General features: G+C 38.5%; 1 protein-coding gene across 2 annotated transcripts in view; it reads right to left on the minus strand.

Annotated features, from left to right (window-relative positions):
* cep120 (centrosomal protein 120) overlaps nucleotides 1–26351 on the minus strand; it is a 101663-nt gene that overhangs the window by 43860 nt on the left and 31452 nt on the right. Inside the window, exons 7-11 of one of the 2 annotated variants that reach the window (XM_060837686.1) lie at nucleotides 25007–25231; nucleotides 23800–24022; nucleotides 17715–17795; nucleotides 10769–10943; nucleotides 5838–5987 (exon numbers count right to left, since the gene is read on the minus strand). In XM_060837686.1, coding sequence (XP_060693669.1) covers nucleotides 5838–5987; nucleotides 10769–10943; nucleotides 17715–17795; nucleotides 23800–24022; nucleotides 25007–25231 — 854 coding nt within the window. The remainder of the gene's footprint in view (nucleotides 1–5837; nucleotides 5988–10768; nucleotides 10944–17714; nucleotides 17796–23799; nucleotides 24023–25006; nucleotides 25232–26351) is intronic. The other variant, XM_060837694.1, reaches the window with a different exon arrangement.

A 26351-nucleotide genomic window follows, 5' to 3' on the forward strand; every position in this document is an offset into this window, starting at 1 on the left:
ACACACTTTTTCACTCATGCCCTCAAGGCTGTACACCATTCAATAAAATCAGGGTCAATTTATAAAATCATTCCTGCCCATCCACAATAACCTTTCATTCTCTTGCTGATCAAGAATCTACTCAGCTGCTCTAAAGACTCATGACCCTCTTTGCGAAAACATTTCTTATTTCGTTCTTACATGGATACCTATTATTTATGATAATGACTCCTATTATAGGTTCTCACATGCACCCTGTCAAGAACCCTCAGGATATTTTATGCTTCAATTTAATCATCGCCTGCTCTTCTAATCACCAACAGATACAAGTCTAAAATACAAGTCTTTCAGCTCATAAGACAACCCACCCATCCCAAATATTAATCCAGTAAACCTTCTCCAAACTGCTTTCAATGCATTTACACATTTCCTTCAATAAAACCACTCCTGTATACATAATGCAGATATGGTCTCACTGATATCCTTGATAACTAAAGCATAACATTTCAGCAACCTTGATGTCAGAAATGACTGCTGGAACGTGAAACCTGACATGAATCTTCACTGACCATATTCAGTGCATCCTTTGGATGGTACAAATCCTGGAATCTGCCATTATTCTTAAAGAATCAAGATGTGCCAGAAAGTAATCAACATATGTAAAGAAAGCAAACAGACATTCAATATAACTGATGATATCTTGCCCCATGGTGTAGACGGAAAATATTATGACCTCCACTGCATGAAGTCAAATATGATTGTTGGGGTCAAGTTGAACAAATATACTATTAAGTTGATAATGCCAGTTCTTTGGAGTGGTGTATACACTGACGAGTCTAACTGAAAATTATCAATGATCACACAATAAAGACAGCAGGTCAATTGACATGCTACAATAGCAGAATGTGGGAACCTCTGGATGCTAGTGTGTTCTGGAAAACACATCTGCAGCTGCAGGAACCTCTGCTTGGTCAGTGATGGAAGCCAAGCTGCAGGTACTGTGGCACATAAGGAAGGGGAAAGTTATCACATCACATCATTTTAGGAGACACACAGATACCTTGAAATATGGTCATCTGATTTGATCAGTGATTTCGGACAGGAGGATACAACTGAGAGTAAGACAGTTAAAAGAACCCAGAGGCAGGAGCCCTAGCCTTTTATACTATCCAAAACTTACATGAAAGGTTTTATTCAGCATGTTTAGACAAGAATGCGGGCTGCAGGGTGGATAAGCTAACTGCCCAATGCACTGTGGTACTGCAAGTCACTCATGAGGTAGTACAACGTGGTCCTGGGGCCTAAGATAGACTTCAGCTTAGCTCATAAAAGAGGTGGCTACTAAGATGTTAGATGTATTCGTGATAATCTTCCAAAATACACAAAAGATAGGAATGGTTCCATTGACCAGAAAGTAGCAAATATAACTCTTCTTTTCAAAATGGGAGGGAAGAAGTAAACTAAAAAACTATAGGCCAATTAGCTTGACATCTGTGGTGAAGAAGGTGTTAGAATCCATCATTAAGGAGGTTACAACTGGGAGCTCGGAAAATTTGAGACAATTGGGAAGAGTCAGCCTGGTTTTGTCAAAAGGAATTCATGTTTAACCAATTTATTGGAATCCTTTGAAGGACTAGTATGCACTGAAGTTAAAGATTAGCCTTTAGACATACTACATTTGGATTGACAGAAGGCATTTGATAAAGCGCCACAGAAATTATTGCACAAAGTAGAAGCAGGTGATTACAGGATAACATATTGGCAGAGAAAGAAGTATGGTTGACTGGTAGAAAACTGTGGGCATAAATGGTATTTTTCTGATTGACACAATGTGATGGATGGGGTTTCTCAGGGTTGTGTGCTCGGTTCTCAACTGTATACAATTTATGTCAATGGTTTCATTGAGGGAAGTAAAAATGTAGAAGCTAAATTTGCAGATGATACAAAGATAGATAGGAATGTTTATTATGAAGAGAGCATTAGGAGGTTACAGATGGATATAGATAGGTTGAATGAGTGACATTAATCTAAGAGATGAAGAGTAAAGTTGGAAAATACTATGCAGGATATTGTTGATACCACATCCCAAATACTGTCTGCAGTTTTGGTTTTCTTACTTAAGGAAGGATGAACATGCAATGAAAGTAGTTCAGAGGAAGTTCAATGGATTGGATATCTGGAATGACTGGATTGCCTTATGAGGAACGGTTGGACAGACTGGATCTTTTTTCACTGGAGTTTAGCAGACTCAAATTGACTTGGTTGGAATATACAAGATTCTAAAATCTTGACAAGTTGACACTGAAAGGTTGCTTTTTTTTCTTGTGGGTGAGTATAGAACTAGGAGGTGCTATTTTAAAGTTAGTGGTGCCCTTTTAGAACTGAGATCAGGAGAAATCTTTTCTCTCAGAGTTGTGCAACTTTGGAACTTTCTCAGAAGATAGTGGAGAAGAGGCCATTGAGTATTTTTAAGGCAGAGATAGATGAGTTCTTTGCCCAACAAAAATCTAGGGTAATTAACTGTAATGGGAAGTTGAATTCAAAACATAAACCCACCAGCTATGATCTTATTGAATGATGGAGCAGGCACGAAGGACCTAATGTCTTACTCCTCCTCCTAATGCAGATGTTCACGTGCATTCAATACTACTCGCCAATAAACAGCAAAATTCTTTTAGTAATTACTTGCTGTAGTTTCACACTAACCTTTGTGGATCATGGACTCAGACACCCAGGTCCTTCAGCACTTCAGAGCTTTACAATCTCTTATCATTTATGCTTCTTTTTATATTCTTCCTCCCAAGGTGGGCCATTTCATATTACATTCCATTTGCTGGATTTTTGGCCACTTACTTAACCTATTTATATCCTTTTGTAGACTCACTGTCTTGACTATCTGTGTAATTTATCAAATTTGGCAATTGTGTCTTCTACCCTTTTGTCTAAGTTATTTATGTAATTTCTAAAATGTTGAAGCATCAACTCGAATACCTGTGGCACATCACTTGTTACATCTTGGCAACCAATAAATGACCCATTATGCTTACCATCTGTTTTCTGGTAGCCAGCCAAGCTTCTATCAATGGCAATTGTTAATTCTTATATAATGAACTTTTATCTTCCACAATTTAACTTCAATGCTATCTGATTCCTGCAAATCAAAATCCAGCAAATGTCATCTCACTATGAGAGAGAAAGAGAGAGAGAGAGAGAGAGACAGAAAGACAGAAAGAAAAAGGGAACAACAGATTTGTTAAACTTACATCAAAATGGTGTAATAGATTATAAAGGATGTGATAAATGAATACTTGGTAACAATGATTAGGTTGGGCATAGTTAATGTGGACTTGTTCATAAGAATTTGTGTTAAATTAACTTATTTGAAGTTTTCTGAAGATGTAACCAATAAAGTTGATAAAGAAATGTTGATGGATATAATATATGTGGATTTCCAAAAAGTTTTTGGTAAGGAGCCTCACAGGAGGTTAGTTAGCAAAAGCAGAAAAACTGGAAACGAGATAATGCATTGGCAAGGAGTAAGGATTAGCTAACAGGCAGGAAACAGAGTAGGAATAAATAGGTCATTATTGCAGTGGCAGGGTATAAGTAGTGGGATATTATAAACATCAGTACTTTGGACCCCATCGGTTGACAATATCTATCAATGATTTGGAGGTGAAGACCAAATGTAACATTTCAAAATTTGTGGATGATACGAAGCTAAGTAAGTGGGAACATGTTTTGCAAGGAAGCAGGAACGTAAAGTGCAAAAATGTAAGGTTATTCACTTTGGGTAGGAGGAATTGATGTGCAGAGTATTTCTTAAATAGTAAAAGCTTGGACAAGGACCTAGGTGTCATTGCCAATAAGTCACTGAAGGCTACCATGCAGGTGCAGCAAGCTATTAGGAAAGCTAACGCAACGTTAGCATTTATTGTAAAAGGATTTGAGTACATAAGTCATGATGTCTTGCCGGAATTGTAAAGAAGCTTGGCATCTATATGACTGTGTTCAGTTTTGGTCTCTTCATTTCAGGAAAGATATCACTGCCATTGAGAGAGTGTAACAAGGTTCACCGAACTTGTTCTGGGATGGCAGGACTGTCCAATGAAGAGAGATTTGGGAAAAACTTAGCCTACATTCTCTTGAGTTTTCAAGAATGGCAAGGTGATTTAATTAAAACCTACAAAATACAGAGGGGATAGACAGAGTAGGTGGAGGTGAAATGTTACCCCGGTTGGAGAGTCTAGAACCAGAGGAAATGTTTAAAAATAAGGGAATGCAATTTAGGACTGCAATTAGTAGAATTTATTTGTATTGAGTGTTGTTAATCTTTGAAATGCTTATGCAAGAGTGCTATGGAAGCTATCTTTGAGTGTGTTAAAGTAGAAACTGATATATTTCTTATTACCAATAAAAGAAAGGGTTATGGGGATTGTGTGGATAAAAGGCTTTGAAATGTCTGATCAACCATCATTGTACTCAATGGTACATCAAACCAGATGAATTAAATGGCCTACTCCAGTTTCTATATGGCACCATGTCAAATCTCTTCTTGGAAATCTAAGTTAGTACATTCACTAGTCCCCCTTTATCCACAGCACAGGTTACTTTGTCAAAGTTCTCCAATAAACTGATTAAACATGATCTTTCTTTTAAAAACCCAGGTTAATTCTGCTGATTATCTTGCATTTTCTAAGTGTCTAACTACAATAACTTTAATAATAGCTAGTAACCTTTTTCCTACGACAGAGATTTGGATTGTACATTCAAAAGTCATAGGAGGTACAAGTGTTTTCCAACTTATACCAGGTACAGAGCACAAAAATGAAGAACTTATGCAAAACCTTCATATAACATGAAAGCTTCATGAATGTCCTTTAGGGAAGGAAATCTTCCATTGCTTACCTGGTCCAGCTTACATGATTCCAAACCCACAACCACATGGTTGACTCTTATCTGCCAGCTGGACAACTCGGAATCAATAATAAATGCTAGCCTAGCCAATGACACACATACTTCACAACAAAGAAAAATTTCTAATCAACCTGTTCAGAGATGTTCAGACATGGAGCAAGTAGGACTCGAACCCAGGTCTCTAGGTTCAGGGATAGGGACACTACCACTAAGGCACAAGATGGCTGCCGTACTTCACGAACAAATGAAAGGAACTCCAGGCCCAGCTGGAGTGCAGTGTTTAATTTTGGGCAGCACAATTTACAGAAAAAAGTCAAGACCTTAGTGAGGGTGCAGAAATCTATTAGAATGGTATGAAAGATGTAGGACTTAAGTTAAGCAGAAAGACTGTATTGTTTCCATTTGAGCAAAGAAAGTTAAGTGGATACTTAATTAAGGTGATCAAAATCATGATGGGTTTTCAGAGAGCTAAGTAAGAAGAAACCATTTCCAGTGACATAAGCACTAAAGATCAGATGACAGATTAAAGGTAATTGACAAAATAACCAATAGAAGTTTGAACAAACTTTATTAGTGAATTTTCATGATTTGAAACATACAGTTTGAAATACTGACATAATATTCAATAATAAATATCAAAACTTAAGTGGTTAAACATTTTAAGCGGAGAAAATGGCATGGTTACTGGGAATGGACAGAAGAGTTGGACAGCTTGAAGGGAAAAAAAAAGCATAGGCACAGAGAACCAAAAAACACAACTTCTGTATCGTTCCAGAATTCCAACAAAATTGTTTGATTATACTAACATTTTCAAAACTAAAATCAAATCCTGTCATTAGCGTTAATTGAACAAGATAACTCAAGAAACTGAAAAAATCATTTGCAGCTTTACAGGGGGAAATAAATAAAACACATTAAAATACAAGTTTAGATAATGATACCTGAAGAAAGTATCTTGCAGTTGATGAGGTAGTGCTGCAAAATCAAATGCGCAGTATGATTGAGGGAAGACCACTTCCATGTTTCGCTTCACCTCCACTGGAGGATTCGTCATGATTGGGGCTGCAGTTCCAAAAAATGGATAGGAGTACCTGGTCAGCAAATAAAAGGAAAAAAACACCCTACACAGTTAGGATATCATGGTACATTCACGACAAAATAAGCAGACATGCAGCCAAAGGTTCCTCAACTGAGCTCAAACACTTTTACTATAAAAACAGAAAATGCTGCAAAAATTCAACAATCGCATCACAAGTATGGTGAAGGAAACAGAGTTCAATCTCGGATTAATTAAAACTGATGACCACCAGAAATGTAACAGCTTCAAAGCAGGTGCAAAGGCAGATAAATGGAGGGCTGTCACAGTGTGGAAGGCAGGAGAAATTAAATGGTAAATGGGGTCATTATGCAAAACAAAAGGGGATGGTAATGGGACAAGTGAAGTCCAGTGGAGACGTAAAAGACAGAAAATGTTTTGTCCACAGACAAGTGATAACAGTGGTTCGGATCTGAAATTGCTGAATGCAATGTGAAGTCTCGAAAGGCTTGAACTTATGTTACAGGTGACTGGAAGTCACTCAGCTCAAGTAAATCAAGCTCTCTGAGTGGAGGCTGGACACCAATGCCGACACTTCATCTCACCATAACTTGAGAGCATGACCCCACCACCAAACATCAAGCCTTCATTTTAATGAATGTCACTGATTTTATCTCCCCTATTCCTGAATATTATATTTAACCTCCTAGTCACTCAAACTGGCACAGCTCTGCTTCTCCTTCACAGTGTCTTCTTCTTTTAAGAACTGATTGCTTCCTGGGTCTTTTTCACCTACATCTGTGACGCTTTTGATACCCTTCTGCATTTCACGTCAATGGTGAAAATCTAGTCCTAAGCCACTGACATATATTAAAAACGGTTACTTGATCACTGGGATCCACACTTTGAAATTTCCCTTGATGCATAGAAAGAATTGTTGCAGCATAGAAGAAAGCCATTCAGCCTATTAAATCCCTGCCAGCTCTCTATAAGAGCTAATCGCTTAATAAACACCAGTCCTAATGAGTTTGAGTTGCAGTGGCAATATGCATGTGTAAATGTATGTTGTTGTCCCAGAACTATGAATAGGAATAGAAGGATCTCCAATTTTCTTTCTTTCACATGATTGACAAGCAACCCTTCCCAATCTTACTACCTGCTATTGACTTACAGTTTGGGAAACCTGGGCAGCATGAACAAGTTGGACCAAAGGGTCTGTTTCCGCTCTTTGAGACACTATGACTCTATAAGCAATGTTGAAAAAATCTGCAGGTTGATACTTCCTTGGCCATTAAATCCATGAATGGGAATGAACACAGAGCTTCTGGCTCAGAAGCAGGGATGCTTCCAGTTCACTACAAGCCCTCTGCAATGATGTTATATTACCACAAAGGTTATATATTCTCTTGAATAATTTCTTGAATTAATGTCAGACTAATAGCACAGAAGAAGTGAGCGATCATGTTATAATTAATCAACAGCAGTCACATGTACAAATGGATAGTTAAACACATGACTGATGATTAATTGCCAAAATAGATAACTTAACTGTTTGGAGGTAATAAGTCAAATCGTTACCATGCTAATGACAAGAACTTTTGTTAAAAAAAAATACTTTTTGCACTGCATAATTAAATGCTGTCAAAAAGTTACAAAATGATGGATGAATTTTAATGAAACATTTGCTTTCACAACAATATGATGGGTTAGTTATCCTACTAATCAGTCATGACAAAGTTAATTAATGCTGAGATATAAATCTGGATTACTGTATGAAAAAGGTTAATAAAACTGTCTCAGTTTCTAATTACTTTTTGCAGTGAATATTAAGTTAATAGTTTGTTTCAAAATCTGACCTGTAGCTATAACAGAAAAAAGTAGAAGACATTTTCAACCCTTCAGAAAGTGAAACACTATTCCTAAGTGGCAAGTGAACCAGCAATAATCATTGTCAACATTAGATTTGTGCGCAAAGTGAAATGTGAAAATTAGCATGCAAAGACAGAATGATTCCTTGGATTTTGAAGATTATTAATTGGAACTGATTGGTGATGACAGTTGTTCAGCATATTTTCTTTCATCTGTAGGAATTGAATTTTGATCAAGCACAAGTTGAAGCAATGAACAGAAAGGAGTATCCTAGCCAGCAATGACATCAAAACTGGACTGTGGTAAACTTCATGATCTGTTACCAAATACCTTCTGAAATGTGAGACATTATACAAAAAGCTATAAGTTGAGTTCAAAGCTGTGGAAATTCAGGATAAATACTCAAAATTAATGGGAAATAGACCGAAGTATCAAAAAAATTGATTTTTCAAAAATTTGCCAAAGACCCATCAAGAAAGAAAATGCTGTCTGAGTTACAGTGAAAGACGAGGGAGTTGACACTAGGATGAAAAATGTCAGTTATGGGAAAGGATGGATAGCTGGATTTGTTCTCCATGGAGCAGAGGAGGGTCAGTGGGATCTCAGGTGGCACAGTGGATCGGTTGTTAGCACTGCTGCTTCACAGCACCAGGGATCTGGGTTAGTTTCCAGATTCTGTCTGTGTGGAGTTTGCACATTCTCCCTGTGCCTGCGTGGGTTTCCTTCAGTTGCTCAGGTTTCTTCTTACAGTCCAAGGGTATGCAGGCTAGATGGATTGGCCATGATGTCCAGGGCTGTGCAAGCTTGTTGGGTTAGCCATGGGAAATGTTGGGTTGCAGGGATGAGGGGGGATGCTTTTCAGAGGGTGGGCGTGGAAATGTTGGGCCAAATAGTCTGCTTCTGTAGGGATTCTGACTGAGGTATACAAAATTATGAGAAGTATAGACAGGGTAGATCATGAGAATCTTGTTCTCATGGCAGAAGTGTCTAAGACCAGAGGATATAAATTTAAGGTGAGGAGTAAGTGGTTCAGAGGAGATCAGAGAAAAATGTTTTCACCCAGAAGTTGGTAGAAATATGGAATGTGCTTCTTTGGAGGGGGGGTGAAGATAGGTCCTCTTGTAACATTCAAGAAGCAGCTGGATGAGCACTTAAATTTCCAGGGCATTGTAGGCTATGTACCAAATGTAAAAAAATTGGATTTGTGCAGTTCGATGTTTCTTGGTTGGCATAGGCATGGTGGAATGAAGGGCTTATTTCTATGCTGTATGATTCTATAAATGTTCACAGAGAAGATGCATCAGATAGGCTGGCTGTACTTTAAGTTGATAAGTCACCAGCAATGGATGAGATGTAACGAAGGATACTGAGGGACATGAGGGTGGAAAATGTTGAGGCAGTATCACACCTTTTAATTCTCTCTAGATTTGGGGATCATGCCAGAGGATGACAGAATTGAGGAATGGTTTAGAAATTATAATTCAGGACGAGAATCAATAAACCACTTCTCTAAATGTGGTTAACTAAGGAAAACCAGCAGAGACTAGTTGAGGGCTAATTATGTCAACTAACTTGCTTGAGTTTTTTTTAATGAGAGAGTAAATGAGAGGGAAGTTGGTGCAATTATAACATTTAGAAGGCATCTGGATGGATACATGAATAGAAAAGGTTCAGAAGAATATGGGCCAAATGCTGGCAAATGGGACTAAATTAACTTGGGATATCTGGCCAGTATGGACGAGTTGGACTGAAAAGTAGGTTTCTATGCTGTACAACTCTAAGTGGATGATGTACATGGACTTCTAAAAGGCACTTGATAAAGTGTCTCAAGACAGACGTGAGTGAAATTAAAACCCAAGAGCATGAATGACAGCTCAGATATGAAATTGGATGGGTAACAGAATCAAAAAGCAGTGGTGAAAAACTATCATTGCACTGTAGGAAGGGTTGTGTTAGGACCACTGCTCTTGATGATTTATATTAATGACTTACATTTTGGTGTATAGGGCACAATTTTAAAATCTGTGATTGACATAAAACTTGCAGGTATGTGTAGAGGGTGGTGTTAAACTTGTGTAGGATATAGACAGGTTAGTGAAATGAGCAGACATCTGGGAGATTACATTTTATGTAGTGAAGTGTGAATTATTGATTTTTGTAGAAAGAATTGAGACATGCCACATAGAATGAAGGGTACAATTCTCAAAGTGTATACAAGAAAAGATGTACCTTTGAAGTCATTGATTTTAACAGGTGATACAGATTGAGAGCATGATTAAGAAAGCAAAAAGGATTCTGGGTATTATAAGGAGCTCAGATTACAAAAGACTAAGTAATGCAAAACCTATACTTAACACTTGTTCAACCTCAACTGGAGACTGTTTACCTCAATTGAGGAAGGATGTGAGACCATTTGAGAAAATACAGAAAAGATTCACAGGCAGGTCGCAACTGAGTTCAGTTGTGTGCATAAATTAGAGCACTTGAGACTAATTTCTTTGAATAGAACACTGATAAGAGGTTTGAAAGAGGTATTCAAATAATGAGAGGTCTGTAGAATTTAAGGGAAATTTTGTCCACAATGGAAAGATTGAGAACAAGGCAACACCGATTTAAAACAATCAGCAAAGGAAGCAACGGAGAAACAAGAAGAAACATGTCCATTTAGCAAGTGTTTGGGATGCAAAATGCACTGCCAGCGAGTGTGGTGTTTACAGGCTCAATCAAGGCATTCAAAAGGGAATTTGATTATTATCCGAAGAGGAAGATTGTGTAGATAAGAAGCCTGGGAAATGGTACTTATGCACTCAATTTACTTGGAAACCCCATGCAGACATAACAGGTCAAACGGTCTCCTTCCGTGCTGTAATAGTTTCATCATTAGTATCGCGTAATTGCCATAATTGGAGTATTTGTACTTTACACGATACATTTAATGAGTCAAAACATCAACAGAAGGACTTTTACCGTACTATACAATTCACAGCAAAACTGACATCCAGCTGTCTAATACTTCTTATATCCAGGGCAAAACAGAAATGGTGTGCTGATGCTGGAATGGAAATCTTTGGTGCTGAAGAGGAATCAGATAACTTGGAAACGAAGGCAGGACCACATTGTGGTTCCATTGCCGCAACTGGTGCTGCAGGGGAAATAAGAGAAAAATGCAATTACTATAACAATCAATAACTGCATCTACTATGTACAAATATACAATTAGGAGCAGGAGTTGACCACTCGACCCCATGAGCCTACTCATCATTCAAAAAGATCATAGTTAACCGAATTATTTCACATTCTTAGCCACCTTGAATAAATCTTTTTGCTCTTACTTAGCAATAATTTAGTTACCTCTGCCTTAAAAATATTTGAAGACTTCGGTTCCATTGCTTTTTGAGAAAATGTGAAAGTTTTTAACAACATGTAAAGCAATGTTTTCCAGCAAAACATCATAATCAAACATCACATTCACATCAGGTACAGTATGATCGATGTAAAACTAATGGTATTCTGTCAGATTTTGAATTTCTCAGAAATATTAACAGCACCTGTTAACCACATTACAGCTACACAGAGTACAGAGCTCCAACAATATGTTAACTTATGGAAATGGTCCTGCAACTCAGGCTTCAAAAAAATTCAAGTGCCTGATCAGCTTGGGAGTTATACTGCCACTGTCATTGCAAAGTGAACCCAAGATTGTTCTGTTGCTGGGTAACTGCTCATCAACATTTTCAACTTCCCAGGTTATTACTTTGTAGTCAATGGTGCAACTTTAAAGCTAGAAATTGTTTCTCACTATCTGAAGATTGGAAGATTTGGGCCATTACATGGACATCCTTTCAAACTACACACGACAATAAACATGCGACAGCATGTCCACTCATGTTTTACCTTCGACTCATCATATCTGCAGGCATTGATATGCTTAACCATATCCTCACCTTTGTACTCCAGCGCTCAATAAAACCATTGCATTCTCTCTCTCTCTCACACACACACACACACACACACACACACACACACACACACACACACACACACACACACACACACCTCCCCCAGCAAAGCTCTCATTTCCACGCCTTAAGTGAATGGTTTGGCTTTGGAATGCACTACCTGAAAATGTGGTAAAGATAGATTTAATTGAGGCATTCAAGAGAGTATTGGAAGATTATTTAAATGGAAACAATGTGTAGGGCTACAGGGAAGAGGCAGGAGTTTGGCACTCAAACAAAGTACTCACAGTCAATGCAGACACATTGAACTTAATGGCTGCCTTCTGCACCATAACAATTCTGTGATTATTTTCACAGTCACAGATTGGAAGGGGCATGGCATCCAATTAGTTTAGTCTTGGCAGCTTGGGGCCACTTCAAACTATGGGGGCCTAGATTCAATATTCCTGCAAAGATAATCCTGATTTTTTTTGCTGTGCTATAAAGTATCTCCTTAAACCCCTCTTCCTTAGATCCTCCATCCTCATCTCCAAAAAGTGCATGGAGGCTTTTAATAAAACTGAGATCACCAATTAGCTGTTCATGATCCATCCCTCTAACTATCAATCCAATGAACCAAACTTCCCTCTGAAGTTACACCTTCTCCTTGTCCCAAACTCATATTTTCTCTAATTTCTCCATTCTTGCAGATGTCACCACGAAGCCCATTTTACTGTCAAGATCCACTTCCAGTTCCGTTGACCCTCTTTGCACTAAATTGCTGAGTACCTGACTTCCCATCCTGGTCCTAAAATTAGTTGATACTGCTAATGGTTCACTTTATTCAAGCATGGTCCCTCTCCCCTTTATGTTTGCCATCATCAATCCTCCTGGACCAACACTCAACCTTTATCATTCTTGAGACTTCAGCCCCATCTCCAACCTTCCTTTGCTCCTTAACTGTGATGTTACCTTCCAAATCTGTGTCAATTTTTTCTTGGAAACTTATTTTAGCATGCCTGCCAAAATATCAAAACAACTTTTCCCAAAACTGCAATGACATTCTATGTGATCATGACAAAGACAAACTATCCCTCACTGCCCTTCTTGACCTGTTTGCAGCCTTTAACATGGTTGACCATATCAACTTCCTTCAATGTCTCTCAACTGTTGTCCAGCTGGGTGGAACTGCAAACACTTAAATTTAGCCAAAATATCACTTGCAATGGCTTCTCATCCTGCTCTCGTATTCCCACAAGGGGCTATCCTTGATTCCCAGTTTCTCATATTTACATGCTTTCCCTTAGCTATAACATTCAAAAGCACGTCAGTTGCCACATGTGCACTGAAGATACCACCTGTCTTGATTCTGGCAATGTTGCCACATTGTCTGACTGTTATTCTGATATCCACTTGTGAATGAGTAGAAAAGAATATGTATTAAATATTGGAAACATTGAGACCGTTGTCTTTGGTATCCTTACAACTCTGTTCCCAGCAACCAATGCCTGGCAACTGAGGCTGAACCAGACTGCAAGTTTGGTTTCATATTTGAGCCTTCAATGAGCTAATAACCATATCTGCAAACCTTGATTTTTACTCCTATATTATCACAAGACTTAGCAAGCCTCTGTCTCATTTAAAACTCACTGCCTAAGCAAATATGCTGTGGAAATCCTAATTTATGTCATTATTATCTTAACTATTTCAACTTACTTCTAACTGGCAATACAGATTCTACCATCCATAAATTGCTCATCAAAAATTCTGACTCACACCAATTACCCATTACGCATGTACTCACTGATCTAAATTGATCCCTGTTAAAAGAGAGTTTCAATTTTAAATTTCTTATCCTTGTTTTCAAGTTCCTTCATGCCTCATCTCTCGCTACTTCTGTAATTACCTTTAGATTAACAACCCTCCAAGATACCTGCATTTCTTTAATTCTGACCAGATATCCATGATTCAACTGTTCCACCATCAGTGACTTTGTCATTAGCTACCTATTTCCTGAATACTGGAATCCTTTCCCTGCAACATGTAGGAAATCAGAAACACTTCCAGTGTCCATAGTGACTACAAATGCAGCAAGTGTGTTCACCTGCAGCTCCTGATTTGCTGCATGGTGTGGACTTACGATGGAGCATCCACGAAGCTGAGCATGTTGTGGATAGCACATTTAGCAAATGTAGCACCAGGAAGATGAGTAAGTGTGGACAGTCAGTGCAAGAGTCCATTGTGGCCATTCCCCTCTCGAACAGGTATACTGTTTTGGATGCTGTTGGGTGGGGAACGGCCTCTCAAGGGAAAGCAGCAACAGCCAGATCAGTGGCACTACAACTGGCACTTTTGTACTGCAGGGAGGGTTGAAGGTTAGGAAAGCAGCAGAGATACTTGACTCTACAGTCCAGGGCACAGACAGGCATTTCTGTGGCACAAGTAAAACTCCAGAATGGTGTGTTACCTTCCTGATGCAGGGTGTCTCTGAGCGGGCACAGGATATTCTGAACGGAGACAGTGAGTAGTGTTATGACGGTTCTACCGTCCCCGTGTTCGTTTCGGAGGAATGAGACACCGGGTCAGATTTTAAGAAGCAGACTGCTTTATTCGAGAGAGAATCGAGTTACAGCAAGGTATCAGGCTTGCTGGAGAAGGCGTTCTGACTATTTTTTAAATTTGTCTATCCTTTTGTTCTCTCACATTCCAGAGTTACATCCTTATTTGGTAAAAAGCAGAATTTTCGTATGTGATTGGGTCTCGCCTGATAACGTTCTATTACCTCAGTTTGAGCTACGTGTATCTAGACACGGCTCTAATGTCCTGTTATCTCTCACCCTCCCTGGGGCCTCTTCAGGCTATACCATCAGCTTTTCAGTCTGTTCTTAGTGTAACATAATGGCTTACTGTTGTCTAGTGAAGCTAACAAGTTCCAGACTTGCTAATACTACCTTACGTGAGCACTACCTAACAATAAAGTTTCTTACACTACCCAACCTTAATAATGGATCCCAACAGTAGCTAGAGGCTGTGGTCCATATTGGTACCAACGACATAGGCAGAAAGAGAGATGCAAAGAGATTTCAGGGAGTCACACAGGAAACTGAGAAGCAGGACATGTGGGACATGTTATAATCTTAGGATTATGTCCTGTGCCATGTGCAAGTGGAGTATGCAGTTAGTACAGTTAAATATGTGGCTAAAGAGCTGGTGCGGGAGGTAAGGCTTCAGGTATGTGGATCATTGGTATGTCTTCTGGTGCAGTTGGGACTTGTACAAGAATGATGTGTTCCACCTTATGTGGATAAGGTGATCAAGAAGGTAGACAGAATACTTGCCTTCATTAGTCCGGGCACAGAATATAAAAACTGCAAGTCATGTTGCAGCCGTATAGAAATTTGGTTAGGCCACATTTGTAATACTGCAAACAGTTCTGGTCACCACATTACGTGGAGGACAAGGAGGTTTTGTACTGAAACAGTTTACCAGAATGGTGCCTGGTTTGGAGGGTATTAACTGTAAGGAGAGATCTGAAAAAATTGATTTGTTTTCATGTGAACGTCAAAGGATGAGGAGTGACCTGATAGAAATTTACAATATTATGAGAGGCATAGATAGAATGGGTAGTCAGAGTCCTTTTTCCCGGGTAGAAATTTCAATTACAAGGTGACCTTACAAGCATAACGTCAAAGGGGATGAGTTTAAAGAAATGTGAGAGGCAAATTCTTTACACAGAAGTTGGCAAGTGCCTGGATTGCACTGTCAGGAGGAGGTGGTGGAGGCAAATACAATAGCAACATTTAAGAGGCATCTTGACAGATACATGAATAGACAGGGAATAGAGGGATATGGACTGCACAAAGGCAAATAGTTTGAACTTGAAAACGGCATCATGTGTAGATGCAATCTTGATGGGCTGGAGGGCCTGTTCCTGTGCTATACTGTTCTTTGTCTTCTCGGTTTTTCTTTCTTCCTTTAAACCGTATGTTAAACCTACCTCTTAGACAAAGCTTTTGACATAACATTCCCTAGGGGGCTGTGCAACAAATGTTGTTTCACAATACACCTGAGAAGCACTTTGGGACCTTTTGTTACACGGAAGAAGATGATATATATGTTACAAAATAATCCATTAAAATCCTTTAACCAAATATCCCATAAGTTAACAAGCACACAAATAAGTTTAAATTCATCACAGTTGAGAGTGGGGAACAGTGTTCCTTTTCAACGAAAGACAAACCAATAATTTAAATGAGATAACACCTGTCCCCTTTCAGGAAGCACAACCTTCGACAAGATCATGATATTTAATAACTAATAATTCAAATAAAATTAGATAAAGAACATTCAAAATGCAGGCTCTCACAATTCAAAATAAATTGCTTGACATATATTAGCTTTGGACAATATCCTCAGAATAATGAACTCAAAAGTCCACAGGATTTTTATGTCTGTAATTGATCAAACTGGAAGAAACAAAATGAATGACGAGAGATATATCTTCCTGGTTTTGTGAAACTACAACTCACATAATAATGCACAAAGACAATCCAGCAGAGAGTAATTTGAGACTTCATTACATATTTAATAAGTAAACAAGGCTGTAAATGGACATATCTTCTTAGAAGAATTTGCTTCAGACTAATGGTAGGGCAAAAGAAGGTGTGGAATCAATGAGCAGACTTTAAAAAAACTCCTGAGAGGACTATAATGTGCTTCACTTTCCAGATATATATTTGCAACAAGGTCAAGAAAAGCAATATTGGTTTAGAGATCAAAATACGGCAAGCAATGTGGTAGTACAGTTAAGCTTTGGAACTGGAAAGAAATTTAACTCTAAAAATGTCACAATTGAAAAGAAAATTTAGAATCACAAAGCAGAATTAGATCCAAGATTAAACATGGTAACAATTACTATACTTTGTTATTAAAGATTAAACAATAGAAAAAGATAACCTCATATCAATAAACATGAACAGCTAAAGGTACAATTTACCACATTTTAAGAAATGCTTCTTTTGGTCTATATAATACACTGCTGCTACATCTCTACCTCTCATCAAGGTGTCCGTCTCTATTCCAATGTCTCCCAAATGCCCTCTCATCAAGAGCATTTATTTAACTTTGCTTCTGAGAAAGCTCGTGCTGTCAGCTGCAAGAAATATCTGAGCCTAAAAATTCGTCCTAAGTATTGAACTATTTTCTCTATTTTACCCCCATGAAAGTAACAGTTCTTTCTGGTCCCAGTCCCACTTGAAATTTAATATACAAACATTCACATTTTGGAGCAAGGACCATATTATGAGCACCCCAGGTCCATATGTTACTCAATTTGAGATAAGTTCAGTTCGGAATGTTTGAAAATTGGAGAATTCTCATTGAAGCAGTCTTGTGCATTGCGCAACACTTTTCATAGAAACTTTTAATGTGTAGTAGATTCAGTATTCTGCAGGTTAATCAAATAGAGAAATATTGAGAAATGCATATGTTGCGGGATTTTCATTTTTGATTAGAAATTTTACACAGGGAACATATATCATTGGGGCATACACAAGATTAGGATAAAAGCCAAAATATGCAACATCTAAAGAAAACCTGGAGAAATTTGACATTTCACAAATATAAAATTTGATTCTCAGGTCATTCAAGAATTGTGATGAACTTAAAACACTATTAAGAATGCATTTAAACCTACACAATGAAAAATATTTTTTCAAGGGATTTTACAGAGAGGCTAACAGCATTAAAGAATGAATTCTGGAAGGACTTCATCAGCACACTCCACGGGGAAGCAAAGAATGACTATCAACTTCTGGATTTCAAAGCTTAAACTCCACTTGTGTAGACAACAGTGAGAAGTATTAACAGCAATCACTGACAATATCTGTGCCATTATTATTGCAAAATCCATTGTACTAATAAGAGAGTTTAAAAAGACTTTGTATAAGTACTCAGATAATTAAACTGAATCTCACCTTGGCAAGGTTTAACAGTTTGAGATGAATGTGCCTTGGAATGTAATGCTGCTCCTGATTGCTGTTCTAATTGTTGTTTGTCTATACATTCACCAGAATCAGTTATCACAGCAAGTAAAGACAAAAAAAAAGTAATGATTATCAATTTAATTCAACCACTGTCTAAATAGCTCTGGCAATTTTCACTACTACAGTATAATGAATTTGAAAGGACTTTTGTGGAGCTGTGGTATTGTTCCTACTTCTGAGTCAGGAGGCCCAGATTCAACTTCTGCTCCAGAAGTGTGTAATAATGTCTCTGTACAGGCTCATTCAAAAATGTCTATAATTAATGTGATTTAGGACAGTGGTACATACCAAGTTAACAACTTCAATAGTTTAATAGAAATGGTTTGGATTTTAAAATCAAAAATTCTGAATTTGTAAATGAAACTAAACTCTAGGAAAGCTAGTCAACACTAAGGAAGACTGCAACAAATTACATGAATTAACTTGTAATTGGCAAATGAAGTTGAACATAAATAAAAGCAAGGTATTCCATTTAGTTGGAACACTGCAGTTCACTTATTACTTTGGAGATCCAAATCTTGTGGCATACAGCAAAGACATTTCAGAATATAAACAACAAAATATATGCCAAAGGATAACAAGGCTATGAAAAATAGCAAACCAAGTAGTAGGCCTTATTGCTAGAGGGATAGAATTAGAAAATAGGAAAATTATTACAAACATTCACGAAAATTTGCTTAGTCCATGCAGAATACAGCATATAGTTTTGATCACTGTGGCTCAGTGGTTAGCACTACTGTCTCATAGTGCCAAGGACTCCAGTTTAATCCCCCCCTCAAGCGATTGTCTGTATGGAGTTTGCACACCGTCTCCGTGTCTGCATAGGTTTCTGATTGGTGCTCCAATTTCATCCCAGAATCCAAAAATTAGCTACATTGCCCATAGTGTTCAAGAATGTGCAGGCTAGGTGGGTTAGCCATGGGAAATGTAGCGGGATGAGTCTAGGTGGGATGCTGTTTGGTATGGACCCATTGGGCCAAATAATCTGTTTCCACACTGTAGGGATTCTACGATTAATTCAATGATATATCCATGCACTGGAGAGGGTGAAGAGAAGCTTCACAATTATAGTGCCAAAAATGTGCAATTACGTATCTGCAAAGAATTGATAAGGTAGACATCATTCTCTTGGGGAAAAAAAAAGGTGAGGGGTGACCTAATAAAGATCTTTAGCATAATGAAATATTTTAATAGAGCATAAATAGCTAGAATGTCTTTGTGTACAAGAGATTATCGACACCAGACAGTTACCAAGAACCCTGATGTGGAATTCAAAATAAACTTCCTTATCCCAAAGATTGGCAACAGTGTGGAACTGACTGCCTCTGGGACAGGCTGAAGTGAATAGCATTGAGTTATTTAAGAACATATAAAAGACTAGAAGAAATAGACTACTTGTCCCCTCAAACCTGCTCCATTATTCAATAAAATCATGATCTATTTGTATTTCAATTTCTGAATCCCCATTTACTCTGAATAATCCTTATCTCACCTGCTTAATAAAATTCCACCCACCTCTATCTTAATAATATTCATGATGTGGAGGTGCTGGTGTTGGACTGGAGTAGACAGAGTTGAAAATCACACAGCACTAGGTTATAATCCAACAGGCTTATTTGGAAATACTAGCTTTCAGAGCGCTGCTCCTTCATCTGGTAACTATTGGGGCAGGATCAGAAGACACAGAAATTATAGCAAAAGATTAGTGTCATACAATTAAAAAATATATTGAACAAACCCAGGTTGCTGTTAAGTCTTTTATCTTTTAGAATGGGATGCAGGTTTCAGTTCATTCATCTGTAAATGTCCGAACTTCTTCTAAGTCACTTTCCGAGATAACTTAAGGTTTTATACGAACAAAATTAGATTTATTTATTTTATTAGACTTACAGTGTGGAAACAGGCCCTTCGGCCCAACAAGTCCACACCGACCCGCCGAAGCGCAACCCACCCATACCCCTACATTTATCCCTTACCTAACACTACGGGCAATTTAGCTTGGCCAATTCACCTGACCCGCACATCTTTGGACTGTGGGAGGAAACCGGAGCACCCGGAGGAAACCCACGCAGACACGGGGAGAATGTGCAAACTCCACACAGTCAGTCGCCTGAGTCGGGAATTGAACCCGGGTCGACAGGCGCTGTGAGGCAGCAGTGCTAACCACTGTGCCACCGTGCCGCCCAAAAAGTGACATCTCAGCTGAGACAATGTATTAAAGATGTGAGGTTAGACTCTGTCCGTATCCCAGTCTTGAGTCAGACTGGTTCTATTTCCAAAGTAGGAATTTGTAACATGTTATATGGATTGACTGCCTGAGCAAAAATAGAACGTGTCTGAAAATACAACTCTGCAAATGCAAATTCACCCATAGACTTATATACATGTGTGTGTACATGTGAGAGTGAAAGAGAGAGAGAGAGTGTACATGTGAGTGTGTGTGTGTAAGTGTGAGTGCATGTGAGAGCGTATTGCGTGCGTTCATGCATGCTCGGTAGAGTGCGAGCGTGCATGTGATGGAGTATAGGCTTGGAAGAGAGTGTGTATGTGTGGGTATGAGTGTGACGGGTGTGTGTGGGAGAGAGAACATGCATATGTATGTAAGAGTGTGTGTGTATGTGTGTGTAAGAGTGTGTACATTATAGTGGGGTTACCTGTAATGTGACAAGAACCTAAGTTCCCCGTTGAGGCCATCCTCACGTGTACTGAACTCGGCTGTCAGCCTGTGCTCGGCCATTCGACATTATTGCATATCCCGAAGTTCACCTTGGAGGATGGTCACCTGAAGATCTGAGGCTGAATGCCCCAACTGCTGAAGTGTTCACAGATTGGGAGGGAACACCCATTACCACCATAACACATGGGGATACCACCACCATGTACACGACAGGTACTTATTTGACTCAGCCAATGCAGTCTATCTCATATGCGGCAGGCAAGGTTGCCCAGAGGGATGGTACATTGGAGAGACCAAGCAGACTCTGTGACAATGGATGAACAGATACTGCACAACAATCGCCAGACAGAGATGCTCCCTCCCAGTCAGGGAACTCTTCAGCGGTCAGGGACATTTGGCCTCGGATCTTTGGGTGACCAGTCTCCAAGGCGGACTTTGAGATGTGCAACAATGCAGAGTGGCTATGCAGAGGAAGTTTGGCATCCATGAGGATGGCCTCAAGGGGACTTTGGGCTCATTTCACACTACAGATGACCCCACTACACTACACTCACACACACACACTTACATACTCATGCAGACGCAGACACACACACACACACACACACACACACACACACACACACACACACACACACACACACTCTCTCCCTCTCTCTCTCTCTCTCTCACAGGCTTATACTCCATCACACTCACGCACACATGCAAACACACATTCTCTCACACGCACTCACTTTCCCTCCCTTACATGCATGTGCGCGCACACACACACACAAACTCATAAGTCTATGGGGTGAATTTACACTTGCAGAATTGTATTTGCAGACACATTCTATTTTTGCTCAAAAAGCACACAACCTGCAGGCAGTTAATCCATATAAAATTTTACAAATTCCTACTTTTGAAATAGAATCAATCTAACTCAAGATTGGAATACAGGCAGAGTCTAACCTCACAGCTTTAATACACTGTCTGAGCTGAGATATCACCTTTTATTAATAAAACCTTAGGTTATCTGAGAAGGTGACTTAAAAGTAGTTCTGGGATTTATATATTAATGAATCAAAACCTGCATTCCACTCTAAAAGAAGAAAGACAACAGCAATCTAGATTTGTTCAATATATTGTTTTAATTGCATGACACTGATTTTTTGCTATAAATTTTGCATCTTATGATCCTGCTCCACTAGTTACCAGATGAAGGAGCAGCTCTCTGAAAGCTAGTACTTGCAAATAAACCTGTTGTTGTGTGATTTTTAACTTTAATAATAATTAATGATCTCTGCCTCCATTGCCTTGGAGGCAAAAAGTTCCGAAGTCTCACAACCCTCAAAGGGGGAAAAAGAAATTCTCCATTTCTGTTCTCTCAGGGCAACCTCTAATTTTAAAAAAAAGTGCCCCTTGGTCCTTGACATTCTTTCCACATATTTGTCAAGACCTTTTAGAATCTTATACATTTCAATCAAGTCTAAACTTCCACGGAACCTAGTCATTCTATCAAATCTATCCTCATAAGATAGCTCGCGCATTCCAGTTTCAATCTAGAAAACCTCCTCTGAACTGCCTCTAAAGCACTCATATTTTTCCTTAAATAAGGCAAGTAAAACTGCACACAGAATTCAAGATGTAATCTCACCAATGCCCTGTGAAACTGAAGCAAAGCATCCTTAACTTTTATGCTCCAGTTCTCTCATAATAACGGGAGAGCATTCCATTGATCTTCTTGATTATAATTCATACTCGTATACTAATCTTTTGACACAAACGCAAGAAAGCCCAAATCCCTCCAGACCTCATAAATCTGCAGCTGTTCTCTATTTAAATATTCTGCTTTTTTTTTATTTGATCAAAGTGAACAACTTCACATTTTCCCACTTTATACCCCACCTGCCAGAAGTTTGCCCTCTCATCTACCTATCTATATGACTTTGCAACATTCTAATAAAGTTTTCACAAGATACTTACCCACTTATCTTTGTGTACTTTGTGAATGTACTATCGAGTTCTTGCTTTTTTAAATTATTTAAGCTATTGTTCTATTCAACCTGTTCAGAGATTTTATTACATGCCTCTGGAGCAGGTGGAACTTGAAACCAGGCCTCCTGGTCCAGGGATAGGGATGGTGCCACTGTGCCACAAGATGGTCAAAGCCTACTGTGCCTGGTATTCCCAGGCAGTCTCTCAGGCAAGTACTGACCAGTCCTGAGTCTGCTTAGTTTCTAAGATCAGACGACTTTGGTCGTTTTCTTACTAGTATGGCCATAGGCAAGTTCTTGCTTCTAAATCATTGATGTAAATTGTGAAAACCTGAGGTCCCAGTTTTAGAGACTAGATCAATTTATTTTCTCTTAGAAATTTGTGTGACTTTGGAACTCACTGCCTCAAAAGATCTCCATCAGTTATTTACTATCAGTCAGACAACAATCCATTTTTGATGACTTCTTTCTTCCAGCCAGTCAATCTTCTACACATGCTAATATGGAACACACTGCTCCTTGCACTTTTATGTTTTGCAATAATATTCCATGTGGCACCTTATCAAAAGCCTTCTGGAAACCCAACTACAGTATGTCTCAGTTCGCCTTTAGTCACAGGGTGTACTGCTCCTTCACAGAACTCCAATAAATTGGTTAAATATAATTTCCCTTTGACAAAATCATGCTGAACCTTCAAGCTTACCCTGTGTTTTTCTAACTATACAGCTATAATCTCTTAATTAATCAATTCTAACACCTTTCCCAGGACAGTCATCAAGGTGACTGACCTAGAGTTATGTTTTTTGCCTCTCTCCCTTCTTCATTGGAAAGGTTTGTTTGCTACTTTTCAGACTAATTGAATCTTTCCTGAATTGTAGAGAATTTTGGAAAATTAACACCAATACATTCACAAACTCATTAGTAACCTTCTTTAAGAATCTTGGATTTAGTCTGTCCAGACCTGAAGACTTGTCAGTCGGCAGGTCCACCTGTTTGCTTAGCATCACTTACCTCATGATTGTAATTTCACTAAGTTCCTTCCATCCTGTACCTCCTGATTTACTTCTATTATTGGAATTATTTTTTATATAGTGGACAAACATACAGGGGAGATGTGAATAGAGGACTCCAAGGATAAATTTAGATGAGGTTAGATGGGAAAAGACTCAAGTGGGGCACAAACACAAGTACACTCTGGGTGAGCCGAAAGGCCTGTTACTGTGCTGTATATCTTTTGCAAAGCTAAGGATTATAGCTCTAAATAGCACAGCAAATATCCTAAGGTCACTTCAAATTATGCCCTGTGATATTTTTAATTCAGTCACAGAAATAATGTGCCTTAGCAATGCCAAGTTGTACTCACCATTTTGAATCTCTTTATCTTCTTCTCCCTGCAGGCTATTCACCTCATTTTCTGTGGCCTGGTCTCTGCTGGGAGGGGAATCACCACGTTCGGGAGAAATGCTTGCAACATCTACAGTCTTGGGCTTTTGTTCAGGAACTGAAGGTTTAACAGTTTGAGGAGAAACTATTCGCTGCATCACTGGAGACTTAGGTTCAGGTTCCATTTTACCTGGACTAGATTGCTTTAAAAATATGTTATTTGGTTAATAGTGGAAAAGGTAAATACTCAACATCCAAATTATATAGGTTTATAATCAGAATATATAAAAACCTCTTAAGACAGAAAACAGATTCAAAGTTCTGTGATTCAAAGATCTCCATTGATCACTGATATTTCACTCATTAGATAACAAACAGAATTACATCAGCTTCAGAATTTTAATTCCTGATTAGTTAATTAGCACAAAAGAATTAAAAAGCAAAGATTTTTAACCTAACAAACAAATCCTAATTAGTGTAGAATCATCAAGTAGCAATACTATATTCAACGCCTTTCAATGAAACAAATCTTGGACAACTCTAACAAGAAACAGATTAGAAAATAATTTCAGAATAATAGTTTTATCTGGTACTCATTTATTCCAACAATATGTGGTCAAAACCACTATAGTTTTCAGAAGAAGCAGGATTTGAAGATGTAAGATAATGAAACTGGTTTGCATATCTGTACTGGTGCCTCCATTTTAATGTGATCATGTATTTTTAACCTTGTAATACAATTCTAAGCACTTAGAACAACATGTGTATGTTTGAAACAGAAATTGTAGTTGTGAGTTTGACATTCTGTAGTTATGCATTCCTGTTAAATGTAGTGCAGCAGCACCTCCATCAGTAGGAAAGGCAATTACATTGTGACAAGTTTTCAACAGTAATTTCCACTACAAAGGTAAAAATAGGAATGTATAACAAAAATATCAAATGATGTGGAAGAACTACAAGACATTTTATCTATTAAAAATAGATGGGTGTATTTTTGACAATTTTATACATCCTTACCACCAGTTTTTAAACATAATTACAATAATTATTCTATTCTATCCACATGGTTAATAATCAGAAAGAAAGAATTATTACTTTCCTGACAGGTTTACAGTAAATTGTGACTGGATGCAAGCACAATGGAAAAAAAATTGCATCATAGATGAAATAAAGCAAATAGTAACTACCTGAGATTTTATTCCTTCTTTTCTAAGAGTTACTGACACGCCCACAGTCGGAGACAACTCAAGTGGCAGAGGAGGGTCCTTTTGCTTTGCTTTGTTAGGTGGCACCAAAGTAAAAGCTCCTTCAACTGCTGCAGGGTGCCGATCTATTTCTTGACCTCTTTTTAATAATCCTGCAAGTGAGACCTCTGTACTGCCCAATGACCTGTCGCCACAGCACAAATGAATCTGAAGTTTAAAGGAGAAAACAAAGTGGAGCATTCATTTTGCACTTAAATCCACCATCCAGAGGCATGACTAGACTTTAGACATTTCAGATGTCATTTTTAAAATATTAAAATTAACAAATTTTACCTATCTTGTCCCTTTGGGGAAAACAATCTGCCACCTTTATCCTTATGTCATACTAGATGTACAGCACTATGGCTGATTCTTAACTGCCCACAGAAACCATCCAACAAGCCACTCAGTTGTACTAAGCTACTATGGAAAATAATAAAACTAGACTGATCATGTGGCTGTGAGTGAGGCATGAGATTTAGACACATTGGCAAATTCCTGATGAAGAGCTTCTGCTTGAAACATCTGATCTCCTGTTTCTCGGATGCTGCCTGACTGGCTGTGCTTTTCCACCAACACACTTTTTGACAAAGGCAAATTCAGTCCAGGCAATTTTCTTTAATTTCAGACTCACCGAATTGTATTGTACAACAAATGCTCTAAGTTATCTCTAATTATCATCTCTATTTACTTTCTATCCTATGGGGAGAACAATCTGGAAGTAGAGTCCCAGTAATCCTCAACATTGTCTCTAAACTCAATGATAATGAATAGCATTAGACCAAAATGGAAAAAGCTGCTTCTGCTGATTACCAGGTTTCAGTTGCATCTCAACACCACATGTAAGATGCACTAAACTCAATATGGGCATGGTATGATTCACTGTTGGTGGGGGAACTTCAGTATCCATCATCAAGATTGAGTCAGAAACATCACTATTGGTTACCAGATAATGCCTATGACAGACAGTGATAGAACGACTCCTTGGATCTTTTTCCTGTCAATGATGGCATTTTTTGGAGGAGCAGGTCACATGTTTTATGGCACTATCAATTTGTTAAATGGGACAGAAAAGATCCAAAAGTTTATAATTGGGTATACATTAGGCACTCTCAGCAATCAGAAAAAATAGTACTGTATTCCACCACAAACTGTAGACTGCCATGTGCAGTCCTTACCCTGATAGGCAATTCAGCAATTAACAAGAGGGTCCTTGGCTCTTTCTACCTTCAACTATGGTATGACTCAGAAAGAAAATACAAAAGGCTTTTGAGATGTTTTGAGTACA

Source organism: Hemiscyllium ocellatum, chromosome 2 (assembly GCF_020745735.1).
Source record: "Hemiscyllium ocellatum isolate sHemOce1 chromosome 2, sHemOce1.pat.X.cur, whole genome shotgun sequence".
NCBI classification, from domain to species: Eukaryota; Metazoa; Chordata; class Chondrichthyes; order Orectolobiformes; family Hemiscylliidae; genus Hemiscyllium; species Hemiscyllium ocellatum.